Source organism: Opisthorchis viverrini, assembly GCF_000715545.1.
Source record: "Opisthorchis viverrini unplaced genomic scaffold opera_v5_64, whole genome shotgun sequence".
In the NCBI taxonomy this organism is placed as follows: domain Eukaryota; kingdom Metazoa; phylum Platyhelminthes; class Trematoda; order Opisthorchiida; family Opisthorchiidae; genus Opisthorchis; species Opisthorchis viverrini.
In genome coordinates, this window is record NW_008751720.1 from 1,464,694 (window position 1) to 1,484,551 (window position 19,858).

Consider the following 19,858-nt stretch of genomic DNA (forward strand, 5'->3'; position numbering starts at 1 on the left):
CCCATGTGTCAAACAAACTGTGGAAAGCAACCTTATTCCCTCAATTCCTTCAGCTAGCCTATTCTCTCTGTCTGGAATTCATACACTAGAGTTACATACCTAAAGAGTTCAGGAGAGTAAGTACTTTGTGTCTAAAGTATCCATCTTTTTACTCCATATCTTCCAGACCCCTTTGTCTTTTTTACTAAAGGCTCCTTTAGCTAGGATTCGACCACATTCACAAGACCACACACACGCAGAGTATTCGCTGAGACATGAACTGTTCACCATCTGTACGCCTAAAAAAGGACCTGCACACTCCTACAGTCATTTGAACGTGTGCATGACTTTGCAACTGGTTCGCCTTGTACCCGAACAGCCCCGACATCAAAACCATATTTGTGTGACTTTATCTCCAGACCCATCGTGCGTACTCAGAACAGATTTCATAACTTGTCCTCTCGGTTCGTTCTTGTCACCGACAGAAATGTGTAAAATGTACACTACACTTCGATCAGTTGTACTGCGGTCGAACTTGACTGCAGTTTCTATCGACTAGACCTATGTAGAAAGCTATGCTGTTTCGACAGTCCCAAGACAGTTAACAGGTGGTAACGCCGCTTCTTAAACTCCTATGCTTCAAGGCCTAAAGATGCAGCATTAGCTGTACTTCGGTTACCGCAACACCCAGTCATGTGAAAAATCTAATAAACTTTGTCAGAAAAATATCGATCTCTGATACGATGTCTTCTATTCTATTGTTCGGATGGCTCACTCTGTTTGGGAGGTGAACTATAGATCCTCGCTGAACATGACGGAGGGGATGCGTCCTGCTATCTTGATTTCTCTAGCCAGTGCGGCACGGCTCAACCGCGGTGATTTCCCGTGAAATTTATAGGCATAATATAGTAATTTCCACCAGACTGAGAAGAGTGAAAAGTTGCCTGTGGTCAAACAAAGTTAAGAAACGCAGAGCGATTACCATGACCTTTAAACCTGGGGCTAAAGCGAGGCTGGCCGGTGATCTTGACTAAATTCCAGCATTGAACATCATCTGATAGCTGATTTTCCAATCTGAATGGATTTTGAAATCCAGCGTATCAAATTTAGGAGAGCGAAGATTAGTGTCCGTGTGAGATTTGCACTGAATTGCAACAATTCAAAGAAAATACAGCAGCGCAGCACTCGATAACTCTTAGCTCGAACTGGATCTCCTATGGTCTGTTGTCAGCGACGGAGTTTCACCAATTAGAACTTCCATATTAGGGAGCCAGACCTTGAACGATTACAGACATTGTATCTGTACAGGAAGAAATCGATTTCGGTCGAGTGTAGTGGTGGTAGAACGTCATGTTAGCTAACAAAATGAACTGAATAGTGCTGCTAAGTGGACGTCTTGGATATGAATTCTTCAAAAACTTTATCCATCCATGATCAGCGAAGCACTGGACAGTTAGAAAGCGCGTTTTCGGTTGTGCAACGGGTACTCCCAGTGAAGAATGTGTCCAACACCAGAAGCTGCATTGGTTGGAACATGTGTTGCCTATGCCGAACCATCGTTTGCCGAAGAGAGTGCCATTTTCTATGCCCAATTTAGAGTGGCGTAAACAGAAAGGTGGCCAACCCTTGACTTGGCAGAGGAGTAGGAAGGAGATCACGAAACGCTTGGGTGCTGTCGGTGTTACTCGCCTTCCAGAATGGGGACCACGTGATCCTNCAGTGGCGTTCTTGTTGTCAGTTTCTATCCAGATTGCCTGAGTGAATGTCTGGTGGTGTAGGCACCTCGGAATGATTGTGGTTAGCTAGCACTAAGTCCCTTCCCCGTCCACCTTTACTCTTTTCTTTACAATAAGGCTTTTAAATAAATCATGGTTGTACGGCAGTGATGCATCGGTGTTGAACACTGATGTCATGCTGTCGATGATGGTGATGATGTTTCACCCACGAGAACTGCATCCGGTTGCCTTCAAACCATGGGGCAACGGACAATCGATAATTACAAATGTAGAAAATCGATTCACTAAGTTATCACGGATTAGCGACGAGGTTACTGGAGTTGTACAATAGTTTGAAATCTATGTTTGTTCCTCTGTTATCAGACTGGTAACGTGAATATTATCCATATAAAGATACAGACAAAACGCTTCACATAAAAGACAATCGTATGACTTGGTCAGATTAGTTCTCTCCGGAGTCGTGAATTCAACTGACTCACCATTTTTAAGTAACAGATAAATGGCTCTTTAGCCAGATGGCTTTTTTGCCAAAGAATCTACCTGCGTTTGTCCGCAATCCAAAGTAATCTCGCTTCATCCGAGTTCGACCGGTATAGAGTTCCTTTAGTTCCCATCAACATCACCATTGATAGTAAAATCAAATGAGAACACTGGTGTATCACTGCCGTACAGCTATGTCAGATTATTTGAATAATGAAAAGAATAATGGAAAGAAGGTAGAAATTGAGCAGAGAGGGGGGCCCAGATCTAGCCTACAACAAACGTCCGAGGTGTCTACATCTGCAAAACGCAGACAATCATCAGGGGAACTGACAGCATCAACGCCAATGGCATCGGTTACTGCCGTATTGTCTACAGAGAAGGTCACGTGGGCCTCATCCTTTACTCTCTTCTGTCATTTCAAATTCTGTCCACCCTTGGGTTTCCCCCACTCTGAATTAGGCTCAGAAAAGAGCGTTTGTCTCGGCCCAGAGCCCTTAGCCTACCACCCTAGCCTGGTCCTTCTAAACCAGCAAGCCCAAAGGCCCAAATACCTCCGAGTGAAATAGTCTCATCAGTGGTCTTGAAATCAGTCTATTCTTGATGTAGATTTCGTCCTGTCAATAAGGCAAATCTATGCCTAAAAGCCGAGAAACACAGCACATCTCTTTCATCTTTATTGGGAATCATCAGCAATGCGCACCCTATGAAACTCAGAGATTCTAGACCTTCAAGCGACAAGCCTGAACTCTCAACTATTTAGCCACAAACCACTCGTGGCCGCTCATCATGGATTGGTGTTAAGAAATCGACGCAAAAAATTGTTCTTTGTTGTTCACTGTTTGAGTGGTCGTTCTCAGATTTATCTACCACGAAAAGTGCATCAGACATAAAGCCCTTGATAGTTGGCGTTTTGATCGGCTGTCATACCTCGTATGGTCGAAAAGTGATCGAAAAGTAGGCGAACCGGCCTTCACTTCGTAGTCTGTCTGCCGAAAAGCCGAATACGGACTATCCCAAATAGATGGGACCCTGATATTGTTACTTTCGCCTGATAGTGTTGCTTTCGCGTTCGGGTTGTTGGAATTCATCCCAAAGACAAAACCGAATTGCTTCCAGGTTTGAAAATGGAATTATGCGTTTGAAGAGTGGTCTGTGTAGCTTCAACAGGTCTCGAATAGCTCTCGGAGGCCTATTGATCTCCGGTGGGCCAATAGGGCACGCCGAGTTCACGTAATATTACAGTTATTAATCAGGTGATATCGGTCCAGAGCATCTGTCATTGTAACGTCTCCAAAAGCGCCTTTGTTTCAACGTCATCGATTCTTTAGTTATAATTTAGTAAAATGACACCTTGGGCGCTGTATTTTTATCATCAGTTACTAACGAGAGTTCATGGTTGAATGCATTAAATGGCGACCGTAGCAGTTTTTCACTAGGTAGTCCCGTGACGTAATACACTACTAATAAGAGTGCTGAAAATTCTTCGACAAGTCACGACCAGTCTCGCCATTTTTTGGGGCTCATCAGGTAGGTGCAGTCCCCGAACTTCCGTCAACCTTACGTTCTACTTAAGCCAAAATACCATAAATGAGAGATTCGGCTGAGTTCCAGTTGAGTCTCGCAAAACCAAATTTGTTTGCAAATGAGTGTATGTCACATGACCTCTTCTCACTTGGACTGGACTATCTGTATTCTGTCTCTGTGGTGCATGAACACTGTGGTTCAGGATCGGTAATGGACTTGGGCCATTCCACCTGAATTTCCGACCCCAAAAATGAACTATTACCGATAAACTTGGCCGTCCAACAAGTTGAAATTTCTTAGTTAACTAGAACAGCAAGATCGACCAATCCCAAGCCAAGACCCCAACACACAGCTCATGGTGTGTTATGATACACGCAAGAAATGAGACTACTATCGTCTAAAATTATCAGTTTCATCAAACAGCAACAAAAATGTTCCTCGAAGTCAACACTAGACTTATACGCTCATTTGTTACCTATATGGGTTATGATGGGATACCAACCTGGAACGGAATAGCTCGCTCGTTTTTGGTGTTCTCCTGAAACTGAACGGTCTGCACCAGGCTGCCATATTGTCTCGGTTAGTGCGTTATTCAATATATTGCAACACATGACATGGACGTCATACACTACTCATAAGGCTACTGAAACCTCTTTTATGACCCACGATCGATTTCGCCCTTCTTGGAACTCATCAGGTAGTCGCAGTCACCTCCATCAACTTTGTGTTCTACCTGAATTCAGTTGAAGACCAGCTGCGCTGCAAGTGAGTCTCACGTCAAAACCAAATTGGTATACGGATGAGTGTATGAATCAAATTTCGTGTAGCTTGCATTCAAGTAGAGCATAACGTTGACGGAAACTCGGGGACTGCGTCTACCTGACGAGACTCAAGAAGAGCGAAACTGGTCGTAGGCTGTCAACGAGTTTTCAGCAATCGTCCGTAGAAATCAATATAATAATAAATTTCCCCCGACGTAAACAGAGTGGTCCCTTAGAGCGCCCCAATCCGGGGAAGGGGAGAGTAGAGTGAAACCATTGCAACAAATCTCGTGCCTACTCATCCCCCTTTATATCAGTACGTTTTGTGGTCTCCTGTAGGGGGATCTTTTGTGTTCACCTATTCTTGTAGCCTTTCACACGTCACCCAGATAAGTTACTGTGGTTACAACAGCCTCATGCGTCACTACGCTTCAATGCAACAGCGACTAAAGATTGAAATTTGACATAGCTAAATATCATTTGATCAGGTCCAACTCAATCGCCTCTGTTGTGGATTAGAGCAACAGCTCAAGCTCAGTACTTGCAAACGCTACGTAATTTGCTCACGGAAACAGAGTAAGAGAAAGCGCCACAAGCGTTGATGAGGGAACAACTCGGTATAGCGCCGAACTACTCACCCAAAGACGAACAGTGACATAAATTAAAAAGACCTTTTGGAATAATTCTGTGACGGAGATGTGAAAAATCCGGCCACACAAGGCATTTTATCCCAAATGAGACCCACTGGCTAGGTGACTCTGATTAGCCAACTTTGCCGGTAATTCACCAGCTTTGAGAATCAGGCGTGAATGTCTCTTCCTGTGGCGAACAGTATGATAGTGCTAGTGTAATGGGTTACCGCCTGAAGGAAGAGTCTTGTGTGACTGAGCCTTTAGGAGTTCTGACTATATCTTTCCCATAACATCCGATCGAATTTCAAGCCATTAGCCAACTTTGCCGGTAATTCACCAGCCTTGAGAATCAGGCGGCGAGTGTCTCTTTTCGTGGCGAACAGTATGAAAGTGCCAGTGTGATGGGTTACCGCCTGAAGAAAGAGTTTTGTGTGATTGAGCTTCTAGGAGTTCTGACCATATCTTCTGATAACCATCCGATCGAATTTCAAGCCAATAGTTTGATGTTTACTAGGTCCTAAAAAAGACAAAACAGCTTGTCTACTCGCCATTGGTGAATAAATCTACCAAAACACCCTGAAACTAGGATTGAAGCAACTGTGAAAACAGAATGGGGTTAGCTAGAACCAGGTAATGTCTGAGGTGGAAAATATTCATAAATTCGGTAAGAAAGCCGTGTAAATTGGCTTCTGTCTTTTGCTGTTCCAGTTAGCCCTGCACCACCTGGTCAAAGACAGTAAGTCGTAGAACATCAACTAAACAAAAAAATGAATATTGGCTCATTTTAGCTGGGGCTTGTCTTTTGGTGATGGACTGATAGCATAAGCCTCAAAGCTCTGACAGAAGCTGGGCCCGTCATTCAGTCGACCCTCATTATTCGCATCAGAAATAGAGGGATATGGATGTAGAACGAGTTTTTCGGAACTAAAATTGAATGTCAGACTGTTAAAAAAAATACACCATGATGGACTCTTGCTTCAAACTTTCCCTTAGCTCTTGACTATGCGAATGGAAAGACGGAGCTCCTAGACGGGACTTGAACCAACCGCCTACAGTTTGGCCTTGGATAGATAGCTGATTTAGTTGGTTCACCGTCACATATATCATTATTAAGTGACACAGCGTGCACATATTAGTCATCCTTCAGCTGCAGCAGAGGTCGGGTTCGAACCACGGACCCATGCTCTAACCACTGAACCACCTCACCAGACGGGAAGCACATGTTAGTACTTCCATTTCGAGGTGTCTTATGACTGTTTTTCACCCTCCGAACAAAATGTATTTCTCGCTAAGACAATCATCGGAAAAGAACCATACGATCACAAAGTGCAGCAAAGAGTATGTGCCTCATCCTCACAAAACTTATCATACTGTTGGTTTTATTCTATTACCGGTTACTCCGAAAGTCCAAACCATTTTTTCATATCTTTGTAGCTCGACATTTATCTTGTGCGGGGTTATGTTTTAGGGTTATCAATCCTTTTCCTTCCCCTATATCTGTTGGGTGTGTATGCTCGCATTAAATAATGGGTCGTAACACGAGTTCCACTACCTGTGCGAAATATCATTGCTGAGACCGTAAGAGTAAGTTCAGAGAAGAGAATGTGACCGCAAACCGTCTGGCAGATGTTAATTCAATTCAGCTGTACTCTTGACATTTGTGAGAACGATGATTCTGTGTTTTCCGGAATCTGCACCAACCATTCACCGGTGCGGTGCTGACCAGACACCGAATCTTCACTTTTCTCTCAAGTGGAGTCATATGGTACGATGGATGCAGTAAGTGAGAAACAGGTAGCGCATGAACAAGAATGTCAGCTGACACTTGGTAGCGATCGATATCCAATTGATTCGATTCATTTTCGGACCAAGCACTAGCCTACTGGATGTCTCTTTTTTCGACACCGTGATGAGTAATGTTTGAACTACCCCGATCAATTCACACAAATACGCCAATAATTTTCTTCACTAAAATTCCTGCTTCAAAGGCCCTTCTCTGTAATCGATTCTCACTGTGAGCAATGTTCACGAGACGAATTTGACCACTTTTCTCGATAGCTTAGTAATCCGAGCAAGACTTCTCATGGTTCGGGTGTGAGTAGGCTGCTCTGAGTAATTCACCATCTTCATCGATCTGGGAAGACCACAATCGAATTTCCTCAGCAAGTGGGAAATTAGCTCATGTAAATCACGAAGATCTTGACGGAGCAAACCTAACCCGTTATTTGTATAGAGCGTAAGTCAAAAACAGTCTTGCTACTGTCCAGTTGGTCCAAACAACTCGGTTCACTATTATTAGAAAGACTTGAATTAGTGCGCTAATAGCGGTTACCGGTTTCCGACTTCTCCTGGAAAGTGGTAGGGCTGAAATGGCAGTAAAATTTCCGGTTTATTTTTGACATGCATCCAAAACGATATTATGTGGAAATGTGACAAGATGGTCCTTTGTGCAGGTGATTTTTTATCGGGGGAGAGGTTATTTCGAGACCACTGCATTTCAGTGAAATTTGTGAAATATTTTATATTCTCAGCAAGTATATTTGCCATTCATTTGGGATCCTTGTGATAAAGATAGTCTGTTCCAATTCACTGTGATAGCTTGAGTGAAATTCCTTCAAATTTGGCGTCTGTTCAGCGCACCAATGTAAGACCACTTTTAGTTGGCAAGGTCGCCGATGTGTGGATGAGATAAAATGAATCTAAGGGTCAAAAACACTTGAGAATTATACAATTCGGAAGCAGTCAAATTTTGCCTACTTTTAGATGCTACTTAATTATGTACAAACCAAGTTGGTAAGCCCAGAAGGTTTCTTCCTAATTTCCATGGAATTTGGGTAGCATAGAAAAAATGCAGGATTGCGCAAAGCTTTCCATGCCTTCTTCTAAGTTGTAGTCTTAAATTTCTCAAATTAATCTTATTAACATTTCGTAGTTGACTTTGGGATATCTTCCATCTAGGAAACTACTCACACAGTTGCTGAAAACTCGACCCACGACCGGTTTCGCCCTTCTTGGGGCTCATCAAATAGGCGCAGTCCCCGAGTTTCCGTCAACCTTATGATCTACTTGAACCCAAATTGCACTGTTTTCGAGAAACTACTCACAAGGTTGCTGAAAACTGCTCTATGGAAATGTACTGCGATATCTCGAATATCGTGCCAACTGAATCATGAGGCAGTCCGTGTGCAGCACATTCAGTTGGAGAACATCATAAACGAGAGATTTAATTGAGTCTCCTGTAAAAACTGAATTGACTTGCAAAAGAATATCTCCCATCTATTTTTGGGCATCGGACTCGTTTCCTTCCGTCCATCATCAAGCCCTGGATGGTCCCCAATGGTCGTAGAACTGTTATCCAGCTCATTTAATTCAGCCACTCACGATACCCTTATGCAATGAATTTGATCGCCTTTCAATCGGTTTTGGAAGTTGCGTGACTGTCACGACGTTTCAAGCACCATCTGACTCTCCCTCGAAAACAGTTCCAAGGTTGAACCGAGTCAAATGAATTCATCTTCAGTTGAAAGCAGCACAAACTATGCCCCTTTTTATCTCCACTCCAACGACTTCTTTTTTCCCGTCTCAGAATATCCGGCTGCAGCAGTCGAAATATGCCAAAAGTTTTCTTTGGATAGGACGGGAAGAAAAAATTTTGGCATGGCTGATCTGAATGATTACTGCAAACATCCGACACTTTGTGGTCTTTGGTTGTCGTTCATCACTGAGGGTGATCTGGTGGTTTAAACACACTTTGCTGATATCATCCGGTGAAACCCCCTTAGTTTCGATTGATGTTACCACAAATCTCCTTCCACATCATCAGTTCTGATGCGTCCAGCAAGGATTAGTTCTCGCAATCAGTCTACCTGCCGTTTCGTCGTAATTATTTTTTGCTGCTCAGTACCAAACTGGAGAACAGATGCCCCCTCTGCATATTCTTGGCCGTGATGAGATTCCAAACTGTTCACGTCTTTAAGGAAGACCACTTCACCAGCGCATTCTGTAGGCATGGGGATCGACAGATCTGAACAGCCGAACGTTTGACTGATGGGTGTCTCAACTGACTGCTCTAAGGGGGTGTCAATCGATTGACTTACCCGTCCTAACTTTCCGGTCAAGTGGCGCTGAAAAGGTGTCAGAATCGATCAGCATGTCATTTCCGTATGCACAACTCAACTCACGAAGCTCGACTTGAAAACTTACATTTTCACTTACATCACACTTTCAATCATTCCCGTCGTAAGAGAGATCGGCATCCCGAAGATTCTACGCACCAACCAAAGACCAATCCTCAAATAAGACCAAATACTTCCTTCAAGCTGAATGCTATATTCTCACTAGTATTGCTGGTATAGGTCAGGCTACTGGTGAAAAGGAAGAAGGCTTTCGCTGCCGGGTTGTTTATTAGAAAATGCCAAATGAACAGTTACAGACTATTGGACAGGGATGCAAAACTCTCATTTGCATCTTATTTACAAAAACTGGACATCCATCTTCTCCTGAACGCGTCCCCTTAAACTTTCCTGGATATTCACTGACTACAGTTATTTCTCGCTCATATCCCAGCAAATGTCACAAAGCGACTCCACAGATTCCGCGACAGATCTCCCCTTTTCAAGAGACACAAAGCGAAATTCCACGAACAACACATACTACTCGCGTGCCTCCCCATCAGTAGCATCACCATTGCACGGGCAGCTCCACTTTTTTCTGTGCGGTATTCGTGGACTAAACGGTGCAGTGTTACCCACAGATAGTAACTGTAGCTGACGGCTAACCGAATAAATCTGCAGAATAAGATTCCAGCTCATAATCTATGCCTATCAACCCAGTCATTCCAAAGTCATCCACCAGAATATGACTTTCTAGCCTGTCGCTGATCGCTGCTCAGTTTTCTCAATAGACCGGTCAGAGAAATCCGATGGTAACAGAAGCTGTGACATCAAGTTTCTCATATTGCTGAGTACGTAATCTGTCACATCTCTTGGTCTGCTAATCGATATTTCGCACAATTCGCACTAGGCTACTCTTATCTTAGAAGATGCATATACCGATTGAGTGTGTATGAAAATGTCGCGGTTGAACTGTATGCCTTTCCTCAGCCACAAATTTACACTTTATCTCACCTTGTCCCGCCGTTTTTTTCATGTACGAAACACGGTAACAGACTCTTTCAGTAACAGACATTCCACTGAACGAGAGCAATGGTCTTTACAAGAATGATTGACCTGGGAAACACATGACCAATGAGCAAACAACCGTATTCAAGGTCACGTACGCTTCTGATATTATCTGTGCTAATCATTGAAAGAAAACTCACAAAAGTGGCTAATTTCAGAAATTGTGCCAATATGCCTAAATAACCGGAAAAAAGGTCGTTTAGGAACTCTGAAGGAACGAATTCACTGTGCATACTCAGTTTTTCGGTAAGATTGACGATACTTGAAAAGATGACCGATTCAGTGTTTGCTTTGTCTAAAACACATGGTTAGCTGTTGGGTAACATAAGTATGAAGTATTTAGTCCATTGTGGTTCTTGAAGGCAGCCTGCTGCAGTGAGCAGTGGTTGGCTTTGTTTGTGTAGGACTGCATGGGAGTTTCGGAAATACATTTGCAGAAAACCAAGTACGGTCACACAATATCTAACACAAGGTACGCATAAACCGTTCACGATTAGTATGCATGTGAAAATGGTCTTCCCCGGCCACAGAGACAAAGGTATCAGATCATTTTTTCACCGTAACTTTATTTTCTGTGGATGAGACTGAGTAATTTTTGGTTCACAAATCTCTTCGGAGATCAAGTCCAGGATTAAAAAACACAAATTTGATCCACCAGGTGGCAAGCAAAGCACACAAATTAACAGTATGTCGACATACTTCCAGCAAAAAAGTGAAAAATTGGCGCCACGAAATTATCTCACGGTGCCATCTCGTCAACAAGGGCTCCAGTTATGTTCTCTAATCATTTTTTATGTAGCTTTGACAGCGGTGGAGATCACACAACTTTACTGCTCATTCGCCACTCCACAACATCGATTAAATTGATTTTGGAGTCATAGATGTCTGCCTGTATCTTCGTGCATTTGTTCTGCTAGTATTTCCGTAGAGTTTCATCCGAACAGGGGTCAGAGTCACGAGTTGGCCAGTCTAACACCGTCGCAAGAGGGAACAGAAAAGAAGCGCAAAACATCCTGTTACTGTGTTGGCACGACTATACAGGAGGTACCCATCGGATCTATCGTCTCACACCTGTACACAGGATGGAGCAATGCGTGTTTTATGCTTGTGGTTATATCTTGCTCGGTGTGGCCTCTAGTTGCTGCGTGAACTTAGATAGCAAGCACAGTGATGCAGCAGAACAAAGAAGTGCAACTATATTTTTGTGATGTACTACTCATAGGGTTGCTGAAAACTCCTCGACAGCCCATGACCGGTTTCGCCATTCTTGGGGCTCATCAGCTAGGTTCAATCCCCGAGGTTCCGCCAACCTTATGTTCTACTTGAAACCAACTTGCACAAAATTAGCGAAATACACTCATTCGCAAACTAATTTGGTTTTTCGAGAGACTCGCCCGGAACCCAGCTAAATCTCTCGGTTTTGATGTTTCCAGGCAGGTGAATGTGCTGCACCAGGCCGCCTCATGTTTCAGTCTCCACGATATTTGAAATATTGCGATACATGTATATATTTTTGTGATGCACTACTGCTACCGAGAGATTCAGCTGGGTTCCAGGTGGGTTTCTTGAAAAACCGAATTAGTTCGCAAATGAATGTATTTCGAAGTGCACTCTGTCAGTGAGTAGCTGCCATGTCACCTGAAGAAAGCATGAGGGCTGAGATACTGCCAGGTTGCCTAAGCCTAAACAGGAACAGTTGATATACCGGGGCTGGATCCGAACCATGGACACTCCGATTAGTTGTGCCTTGACCAATGAACTATTCCATGCTCGGCAGACGATGGAAGGCAAATATATAACGACAGACGGTAGAAAGAGACCGTAGCATTGTTGAGCAACTGCGCACGACTGAAATATATCTTGGCAGCTGCAGTAAACTGCTGTCATCAGGCCAAGATTTTCAAATTGCTGAAGACTGGGTGTTGAAACAAACACGGGAAAGAGGTGCCACGTCTTTTGTACCCCTGTGCAACGTGTTTAACCACATTAAGACATAGGATCAGTTAAAACTACCTTCCAATTTTGTCACGGCATTACCAAGATAGATGAGGGTTAGTCATGTATTTCAACGGGCGGAGGACTTGTGTCGCTGCAGCCAGAAGTATCTACCCGGCTAGGATGGACTTTTCCAAGAAATTTTGAATAGAACCACCATACGGCTAAAATATGAAGTCTTGGAAGAGTAAAGTTTGTTAGAGGCGCCCCCAAACCTGGATATATCACAAAGACTACATAGAGAGTTCATTTTGGTTTACTCATTGCTTAGAATCTTCTGTGGTTTTGCCTGTAAACCAAACATACAAAGTTTTCCCACGGTCCACGGTTCTCATAGCGGTTGTCACCCAAAAAACACTCATGAGGACGTAGAGGCAGTTTGGTCCCCAGTGGAGGTTAGCATCTACCAAAGAGAATGGCACACAAAGTCATGGCTAAGTGTCCATGTGGGCTAGCGAGCTACCCTTCATGCTAGCCTTTCCTGATTCATATGTTCATCGATTACGTTTTAGATTTCAACCATAATGTACGCGATCCGTCCGTTATCTTGAGCGTGAACCTGACTTGTGTTTACTTATGGAGGCGCCACCGTCTCCGCGTCAAGCGGAACTCGAATGTTAAACACCAGCTTGAAACAGTTCTATTGGTACTGTGCTTGAAGTAATGGGTAAAGAGTTGCAAACTGCACTCGGGGTTCCACGCTCATAAAGAGGTTGTTACCCGAAATTAAATAACCACGTCCAACTGCTCGTACATTATAGTGTACTTCTTTCAAACACTCGGCGAAATACAGTCATTTACAAAGTGATTTGGTTATAACGGGAGAATCAATTGAATCAGAGCCCAATCTTTCATCTACAGTATTTTTCAACCAAATATTCGCCACAAAGGCTTTAACTGGTACGATTTTTCCGGTTTATCTGGTTGATGGAACACACTACTCACAAGGTTGCGCATATTCGGTTGTCGGAGAATTTTCAACAACCTCATGAGTAGTATGTTTCCTTCAAATGAGGTCTGGCATAATTGACAGGAATATGGCTCAAGCTATTCCTTACTTTATCCACAGGACTTTTTTTGACACTTTTAACGTTCTTTTGATGTTTTTGACGTTTTGTTTGATGATCAGCTATATGAGATAGTGTTCAACCACCCATCGGAAATTTCCTAACTCGGATCATGCTAGGATATCTTGATGTGTTCAATACTGGTACTTCACAACAGAATGAAGCTACTTTAGGGTGCAGTCGGTTTTTCGGTACATACACCCGATACCCTGGACGAAGCACGAACCGGAACGACTCATACTGACCTAAGGCGGGTTTCGCCCCTCTTGGGGATCGTCAGGTAGGCGCAGTCCCAGATTTCCCGTCAAATCTGTGTTATACTTAAACCCAAATTGTACGGGATTCACCAGATGCTCTCATTTTCATACGAAATTAGTTTTGACCTAACCGAATCCAGCTGGATCTCTCATTTATGGTTATCTTCAACTAGGTTCACATGGAGCATAAGGTTGACAGAAACTCGCCGACTGTGCTTACCTGCTGAGCCTCAAGAAGGGCGAAACCGATCTTGGACTGTCGACGAGATTTTAGCAACTTTGTGGGTAGCGGTATTACGTCTATACAATGTACTGCGACATTTCGAATATTGTCCCAACTAAAACATGGGCGGTCTGGTGCAACACATTCAGTTGAAGAACATCGTCAAAAACGAAAGATTCTGCTGCATTCGGTTGAGTCCTCATCAGAACCAAATTCTTGGCCAATCTTCAACGTTTTAAACTTGATCTCAACCTCTGCGGCGTTGGTCAGTTTCTTTCGATCAAGAGCCCGAATAGAGCTTGCCTACAGCGTCATGTATGCTGACTGTTGGGAGGACCATTCCACCCCAAGATATGAGCGTGTCTATGAGTATCGGGGTATCACCAAAATAGGCCTTTCTGTTTGTCCATTATCTAGATCACATGCACATTTCTCGATTCGTTTGCAGTGCTGCGGCAATTTTCAGAGCACACAATTTAATCGCTAGCAAGAAGGCCGAATGGTCAGAAAATCACGAGGTTATTTTGGGGTCACGTGATTATGCCGTGGTGGTTCAAAATCTGTCGTGCCAGCAATACAGGTATACCTCCAAAGGGTGGATGTTTATACGGGAAAGCCATATAAGAATGTCCCAACAGCCACAATTCACTGAAACTCCTCCCGTGTTCTGTCTTCGGGTGAAATATCGCACCGTCTTACAAGCTCAGACAACCAGAGTCCTGACGATAGCATTTCTGGGTTCGAGGGATTTAGCTGAAATTCAATCGAATCATCAAAAGGACACGTAATTTGCAAATCATGTTTGAAAAAGTTTATTCTACACTGAAATTCTGGGGGACATCCTAGGAAGTTCCCGTAAAATTGTTTTTCGTCAATGTTCTCTTGATTCCCATCATTATTTCTCTCCAATCTTGAGCGAGATGAGGGCATTTCTGAGAACCTTTGCGATTTCTAGTTTCTAGCCTGTTCACTGGTACTCCTTGTGTTCTTTGCTCTCGAAAAATACATCGCAAGCACAGAAACTCTTCGCGTCCTTGTAGGTAAAATGGTATTGGTCAGTAACCAATATAGTACAATTGATGAATTAGGTACTTGGAAAGTTCCGCAATGCGAAAAAAACTACATTCGACAAAGACTACTGACTAACTTGCTTTGTGAGCATACCTGATGGTCACATTCAATTTTCTCGCATTTGCGGGGGCTTTTAAATCAGTAGAACTGAGAGTATCTATCGAAACGCGTTAGGAAAAACACCGACCCCAACCCTTGGAGGATTAACCCAGCTCCTTTCAGAATTTTGGAGATCAAAACGAAAACCTGCATCCTGTGTTGTCAAGCCTCTTTGGCAGTCTGGTTAGCGTATCGATTCGAGAAGTTCATTCTGGAACCGAAGCTCTAGGTCTTCGAACTTCACATGGCAGCTTCGTGTGTACAAAACCTCTTGAAGCAATGAGTTTGGTTACTTTTGTTCATGTGACACCAATTCTCCCTTTCCGTATCTGCTTGTTCAACTCTTTTGCAAATCTCGTTTCACGATATCACCTTATGTTCCTAACCATTCTCAAGAGGTGTCCTCTTTTCATAATTCTGCGACCGATGAAAGGGAAACAAACATTTTTGCTAGGCTTACTTTCGCCTTTTGTTTCAGATCACTAGATGATCCAAAGGGTTGTGTAACCCGATAGTTTGATTTGTGCAGTATGTACTCATTAAACGTGACAAATCGGAGCACTTAGCAAAGCCGCCAGCCCTAGGACCTCGTTTGACACACAAATCAAAACAATATCGCACCTGTTCCCAGTCAGAGACACTCCCAATCGATAATCGTGAGGGAACGTGAAGAGTTTGTTTTATTTGCTTGGTGGAACACACTACTTATATTGTTGCCGAAGACTTTTCTATAACCAACTGCTGAGGGTCATCAGATAAGTGCAGTCCCCGAGTTTCCGTCAATCAACTGTTTGCTAAGTAAGTCGGTGTTAATGGGAGACTCATCTGAATCCCAGCAGTCATACACGTTTATGAGTCTCCGGTTAACAACTAATTGATTTTTAAACCAGTTCAGTTCACCAAATTGTTGTGAGGAGCCAGTCCGCATGTACTTTCAAGATAACACGCTTTCGTGCCTTGGCGAAATCTTCGCAATTACCTGCAAATCCTTCTTACTGACTTCTTGATTAGTTACAACCGGAGGGACTAAATTTTGGTGCAAATATCATCACCCGTGAAAGGTGGGGATCTCTACTAAACAGTTGAAGACTATTGGACAGTAAAGAAAAATTCTCATGTGTACCTTGTTTTTTTCGAAAAAAACAAATATCTGTCTTCATGATGTACTACTCATAAGGTTGCTGAAAATCCATCGACAGCCACGACCGGTTTCGCCCTTCTTTGGGCTCATCAGGTAGGCGCAGTTCCCGGGTTTCCGTCTTATGTTCTACTTGAAACCAAATTGCACGAAATTAGCGAATATACACTCATTTGCAAACTAATTTGGTTTCTCGAGAGACTCACCTGGAACCCAGCTGAATCTCTCGTTTGTGATGTTCTCAGGCAACTGAATGTGCTGCACCAGGCCACCTTATGATTAGTACATAACAAAGATATACATGTATCGCGACATCTCGAATATCGCAGCGACCGAAACATGAGGCGGCCTGGTGGAGCACATTCATTTGCCTGGAAAAATTAAACCCGAGAGATTTAGCTGGGTTCCGGGTGAGTCTCTCGAAAACCAAATTAGTTTGCAAAGTTTGCAAATGTTTGCAAGTATCTGTCTTCTTCTTGAACGTGTCTTCCTGGACTTTCCTGGATATTCATTGGCTATCACGCACTAGAAGACGGAAGCTGCAAAGCAGTTCCATAAATTCCGTAATAAATCCCACTTTCCATTAGATCAGGGCGGAGTTGCAAGAAAATCACATACTACTCGCATGCCCAGTCAGTAGTACCCACCGTTACACGCGTACGCACCTTTATTGGTAATTATTTTTAAGAGTAGATACTGGATTTCTCTATCGGTATATGTTTCACTGATTTACATGTAAACTGTGAATTATGGTAGAGTTTGGTTCGTACACCTTTCATATGTTTGTGTGTGGCGACTGCAAACATGACAACTAGTTCAAGTGGATGCCTTTGTAAGTGGTATATGCGGAATCGGTTGCCAAAACGTCTTCCTAGGTCGCACGGTTCCTGTGCTGTTGTTTCTGCTTCGGAAGAGGTAATTTATGTCCTCGTAACATTCACGGTATCCTAGAGCTTCTTTCCTAAGCAACATAGGTGATTTGTCAGCCACTGCCTGTGCGATAGTACGCTCCGTCCACATGTGACTACTGAAGGCCGCATCCAATGCGTTCCTCTGGTCTAGTGTGTCAGTTCTTTAGGCTATTCAGCATTGTTTTCGAATAAGATCCTATAAGGCATCCGTGGAACGACCAAAAACACCAGTAGTGTAAAGTGTGCCATTTCTCAGCGATCTTCTAGTGAATTAGAGGTATGGCTGTACGTATATGGTAAGTTAGTACACGTTCTAGGATTGGCTCATCACATCGATCCATGCCGACGGACCCTCGTCTACAGAAAGTAATGTCACGTGCACTGAGCCATGTGGGTAGTCGGCTATATGCCCTCTACCCGATGTAAACCGGAGGAACTAAGACCGGAGTGTGTGAATGGGAAAGGTAGATTCCGAAACCATCAGTATACCAAGCTGCTGGTTCGTAATTCTCGATCTGAATGATTAGAATTGAATAGATGAAACCCACAATGTAGGCGAAAGGTAGTCTGGTCGACCACATCACATACATACAGTTGTCTGGTGCGAATCACTATTCAGCCAGGTCTGGACTCCCTTCCGTTGTAAGCCTAACACTCCGGAATATCCGAAATAGCACGGGATACGAAGAAAATAAGGTACGATTCAGAACAGTACAACATACTACAACGTATACGGTATAAATCTAACATAGAAATCGAATCAACCTACTCGTATGGCCGAGTCAAAACACAGTCAGCGTACGCAGTGTACCTTCAAATCGGTGTTTTGTGATCTTTTGTCCAACCCAAACTGTTGATTCAAAAGGTGACGCTTCCGTCCTCAATCCTCTTCGATTTAGTCTAACATGAGCACAAGAAACTGGAAGGGATGCAGCATTACTCAATGTATCCCAATGTACATTTACTGAGTCTTTAAAAGTACGCAAAAACAAATGGGAAATTCGATGACCTGAGATAAGTACCTCTGTAAACCTAAGTTGTTGACTAGTTGACTGTCATCCTCTGAGGACCTCATGACTAAAGCCGATCAAAATCAACAGTCATCCTATCGATAGACTCGGTAAAAAGCGTATTTCCTCACTACAACATTGGAACCATCCGCCTTGACAGGGTCAGTTTAGTAAAACAAAAACTTTTGTTGTTGTTGTTGTTGTTGTTGTTGTTTTTGTTGTACAAACCACTTCAAACCATTCTGAACACCTCTTCATAATTGTGAAACGACAGTAGCTCAAGTATGGTCATAAGAATATCTGATCATCTCGGAGTACGCCAATGTAGTAACATTGACAATGATTGTGAAGGACCACGAACTGTAATTTTCACAAAACAGCTGACGCCTACAGAACAGGAAGTGCGCGCGCACGCATACGCGCCAACCCGCCCGACTGCGTACATATTTGAACGTGTTTGCGTGTACGCACTCCCCTCAGCGCGCGCTTTGTGTTTTGTGATCTCCGCCGGGATGGTGAAACAAGCGCGCGGAATGTGAACAAGAAAGGGAAAAGGAAGCGAAGAATTGTATGATGCGGGCACGATCATTCCGTTTTTGTGTCCGCGCGTGCGGGCGCTTTCTCGTTCGCGTATCTTGTTCCATCTTGGTCGGTGTGTATGCGCACGCTGCTGGCTTCTGTTTAGTCCTGTCAATCATTTAGGTTTTGTATGGGTCGATTATCTTGTTCAGGTATCTCATGCTCTTTCCATCTCTATCACTCGCACGCTCCGTGGTCGCTTCGCGGACGGACGGACGGACGGTGGAGCGCGTAGTGAATGGTAAATTTTCGCAGCGGTACAGACAATAATTGTACCAGTTAGCCTAAGTCGCCAGAACAGCTGAGCAGCTAATTACGTGGAACAGCTGCACGGTTGATCTTGGCAAATCACAACGGTTTTGGCAAGGCAGAATTCACGCGAAAATGAGGTCCCCATTGGAGCGGTCTTGACAATTCGTAAACACAACCAGCGCAACAGGTGGGCGTAGCCGTGGTGTGTGCCACTGAAAACTATTTAATTACCCTTTCCCACTGATCTGTATCGAAATTCTGATCTAAGATTGGAGGGGATTACGCACCACTTTATAGTGCTTCTAAGCTGCGAGTGAGTAACTGACTGCTAGGTGTGCGCAGGTTACCTGCGTGCAACTTTACCCTATTTACCGTTAGCATCTCAAGACGACCATGTATATGGGTTGAAAACGGTCGAAACTTTGTTCACACGTTTCTCTGGAAAAAAACCCCTTGAGAAGATGGTCATGAATCGTCTAAATGTTCTTTTCTGTGAAGGAGTTTATCACTGAAGCCCGCCCCAAGGGGACCAACGAAGAGTGGTCTTTTTCAGAGGAAGACAGGTGTAAAAATTTAAAACCGTATTTTTTATCGATCTAACAACAAATATTCAATCCTTTTTCCTCTTTTGTTCCGTGTAGTTTTCCGATTGTCACAAACCAGCAACTTCAACAAAATGACCCCGAACTGGATGCTGACAAGAAAACCATTGTGAAGTGAGTATGCAGAACAACGGGATTTCATAAAACTAAAATAGAATTACCATCAGTAGAGGTCATATCCCAGCCTATTCACACAGGACTTTAGCTGGCAGTTAAATAGGACACAGTGGAAAGATTCAAGTATTGTGGTCCATTTGACTGGGCTATCAACCTCTTGACAGTTGACTAGCAAACAAAAATAGGTTGCGCGTTTGACCGGAGATGTGAATTGTGATTCAATCGCGTAACTACTTCTAGCT

General features: G+C 43.5%; 1 protein-coding gene across 1 annotated transcript in view; it reads left to right on the plus strand.

Annotated features, from left to right (window-relative positions):
• The window catches only part of T265_04100 (hypothetical protein), a gene marked incomplete at both ends in the record, with an annotated part of 73,556 nt that overhangs the window by 35,210 nt on the left and 18,488 nt on the right, over positions 1–19,858 (plus strand). Inside the window, one exon of the mRNA XM_009168746.1 lies at positions 19,539–19,613. Within this exon, the coding sequence (XP_009167010.1) occupies positions 19,539–19,613 (75 nt within the window). The remainder of the gene's footprint in view (positions 1–19,538; positions 19,614–19,858) is intronic.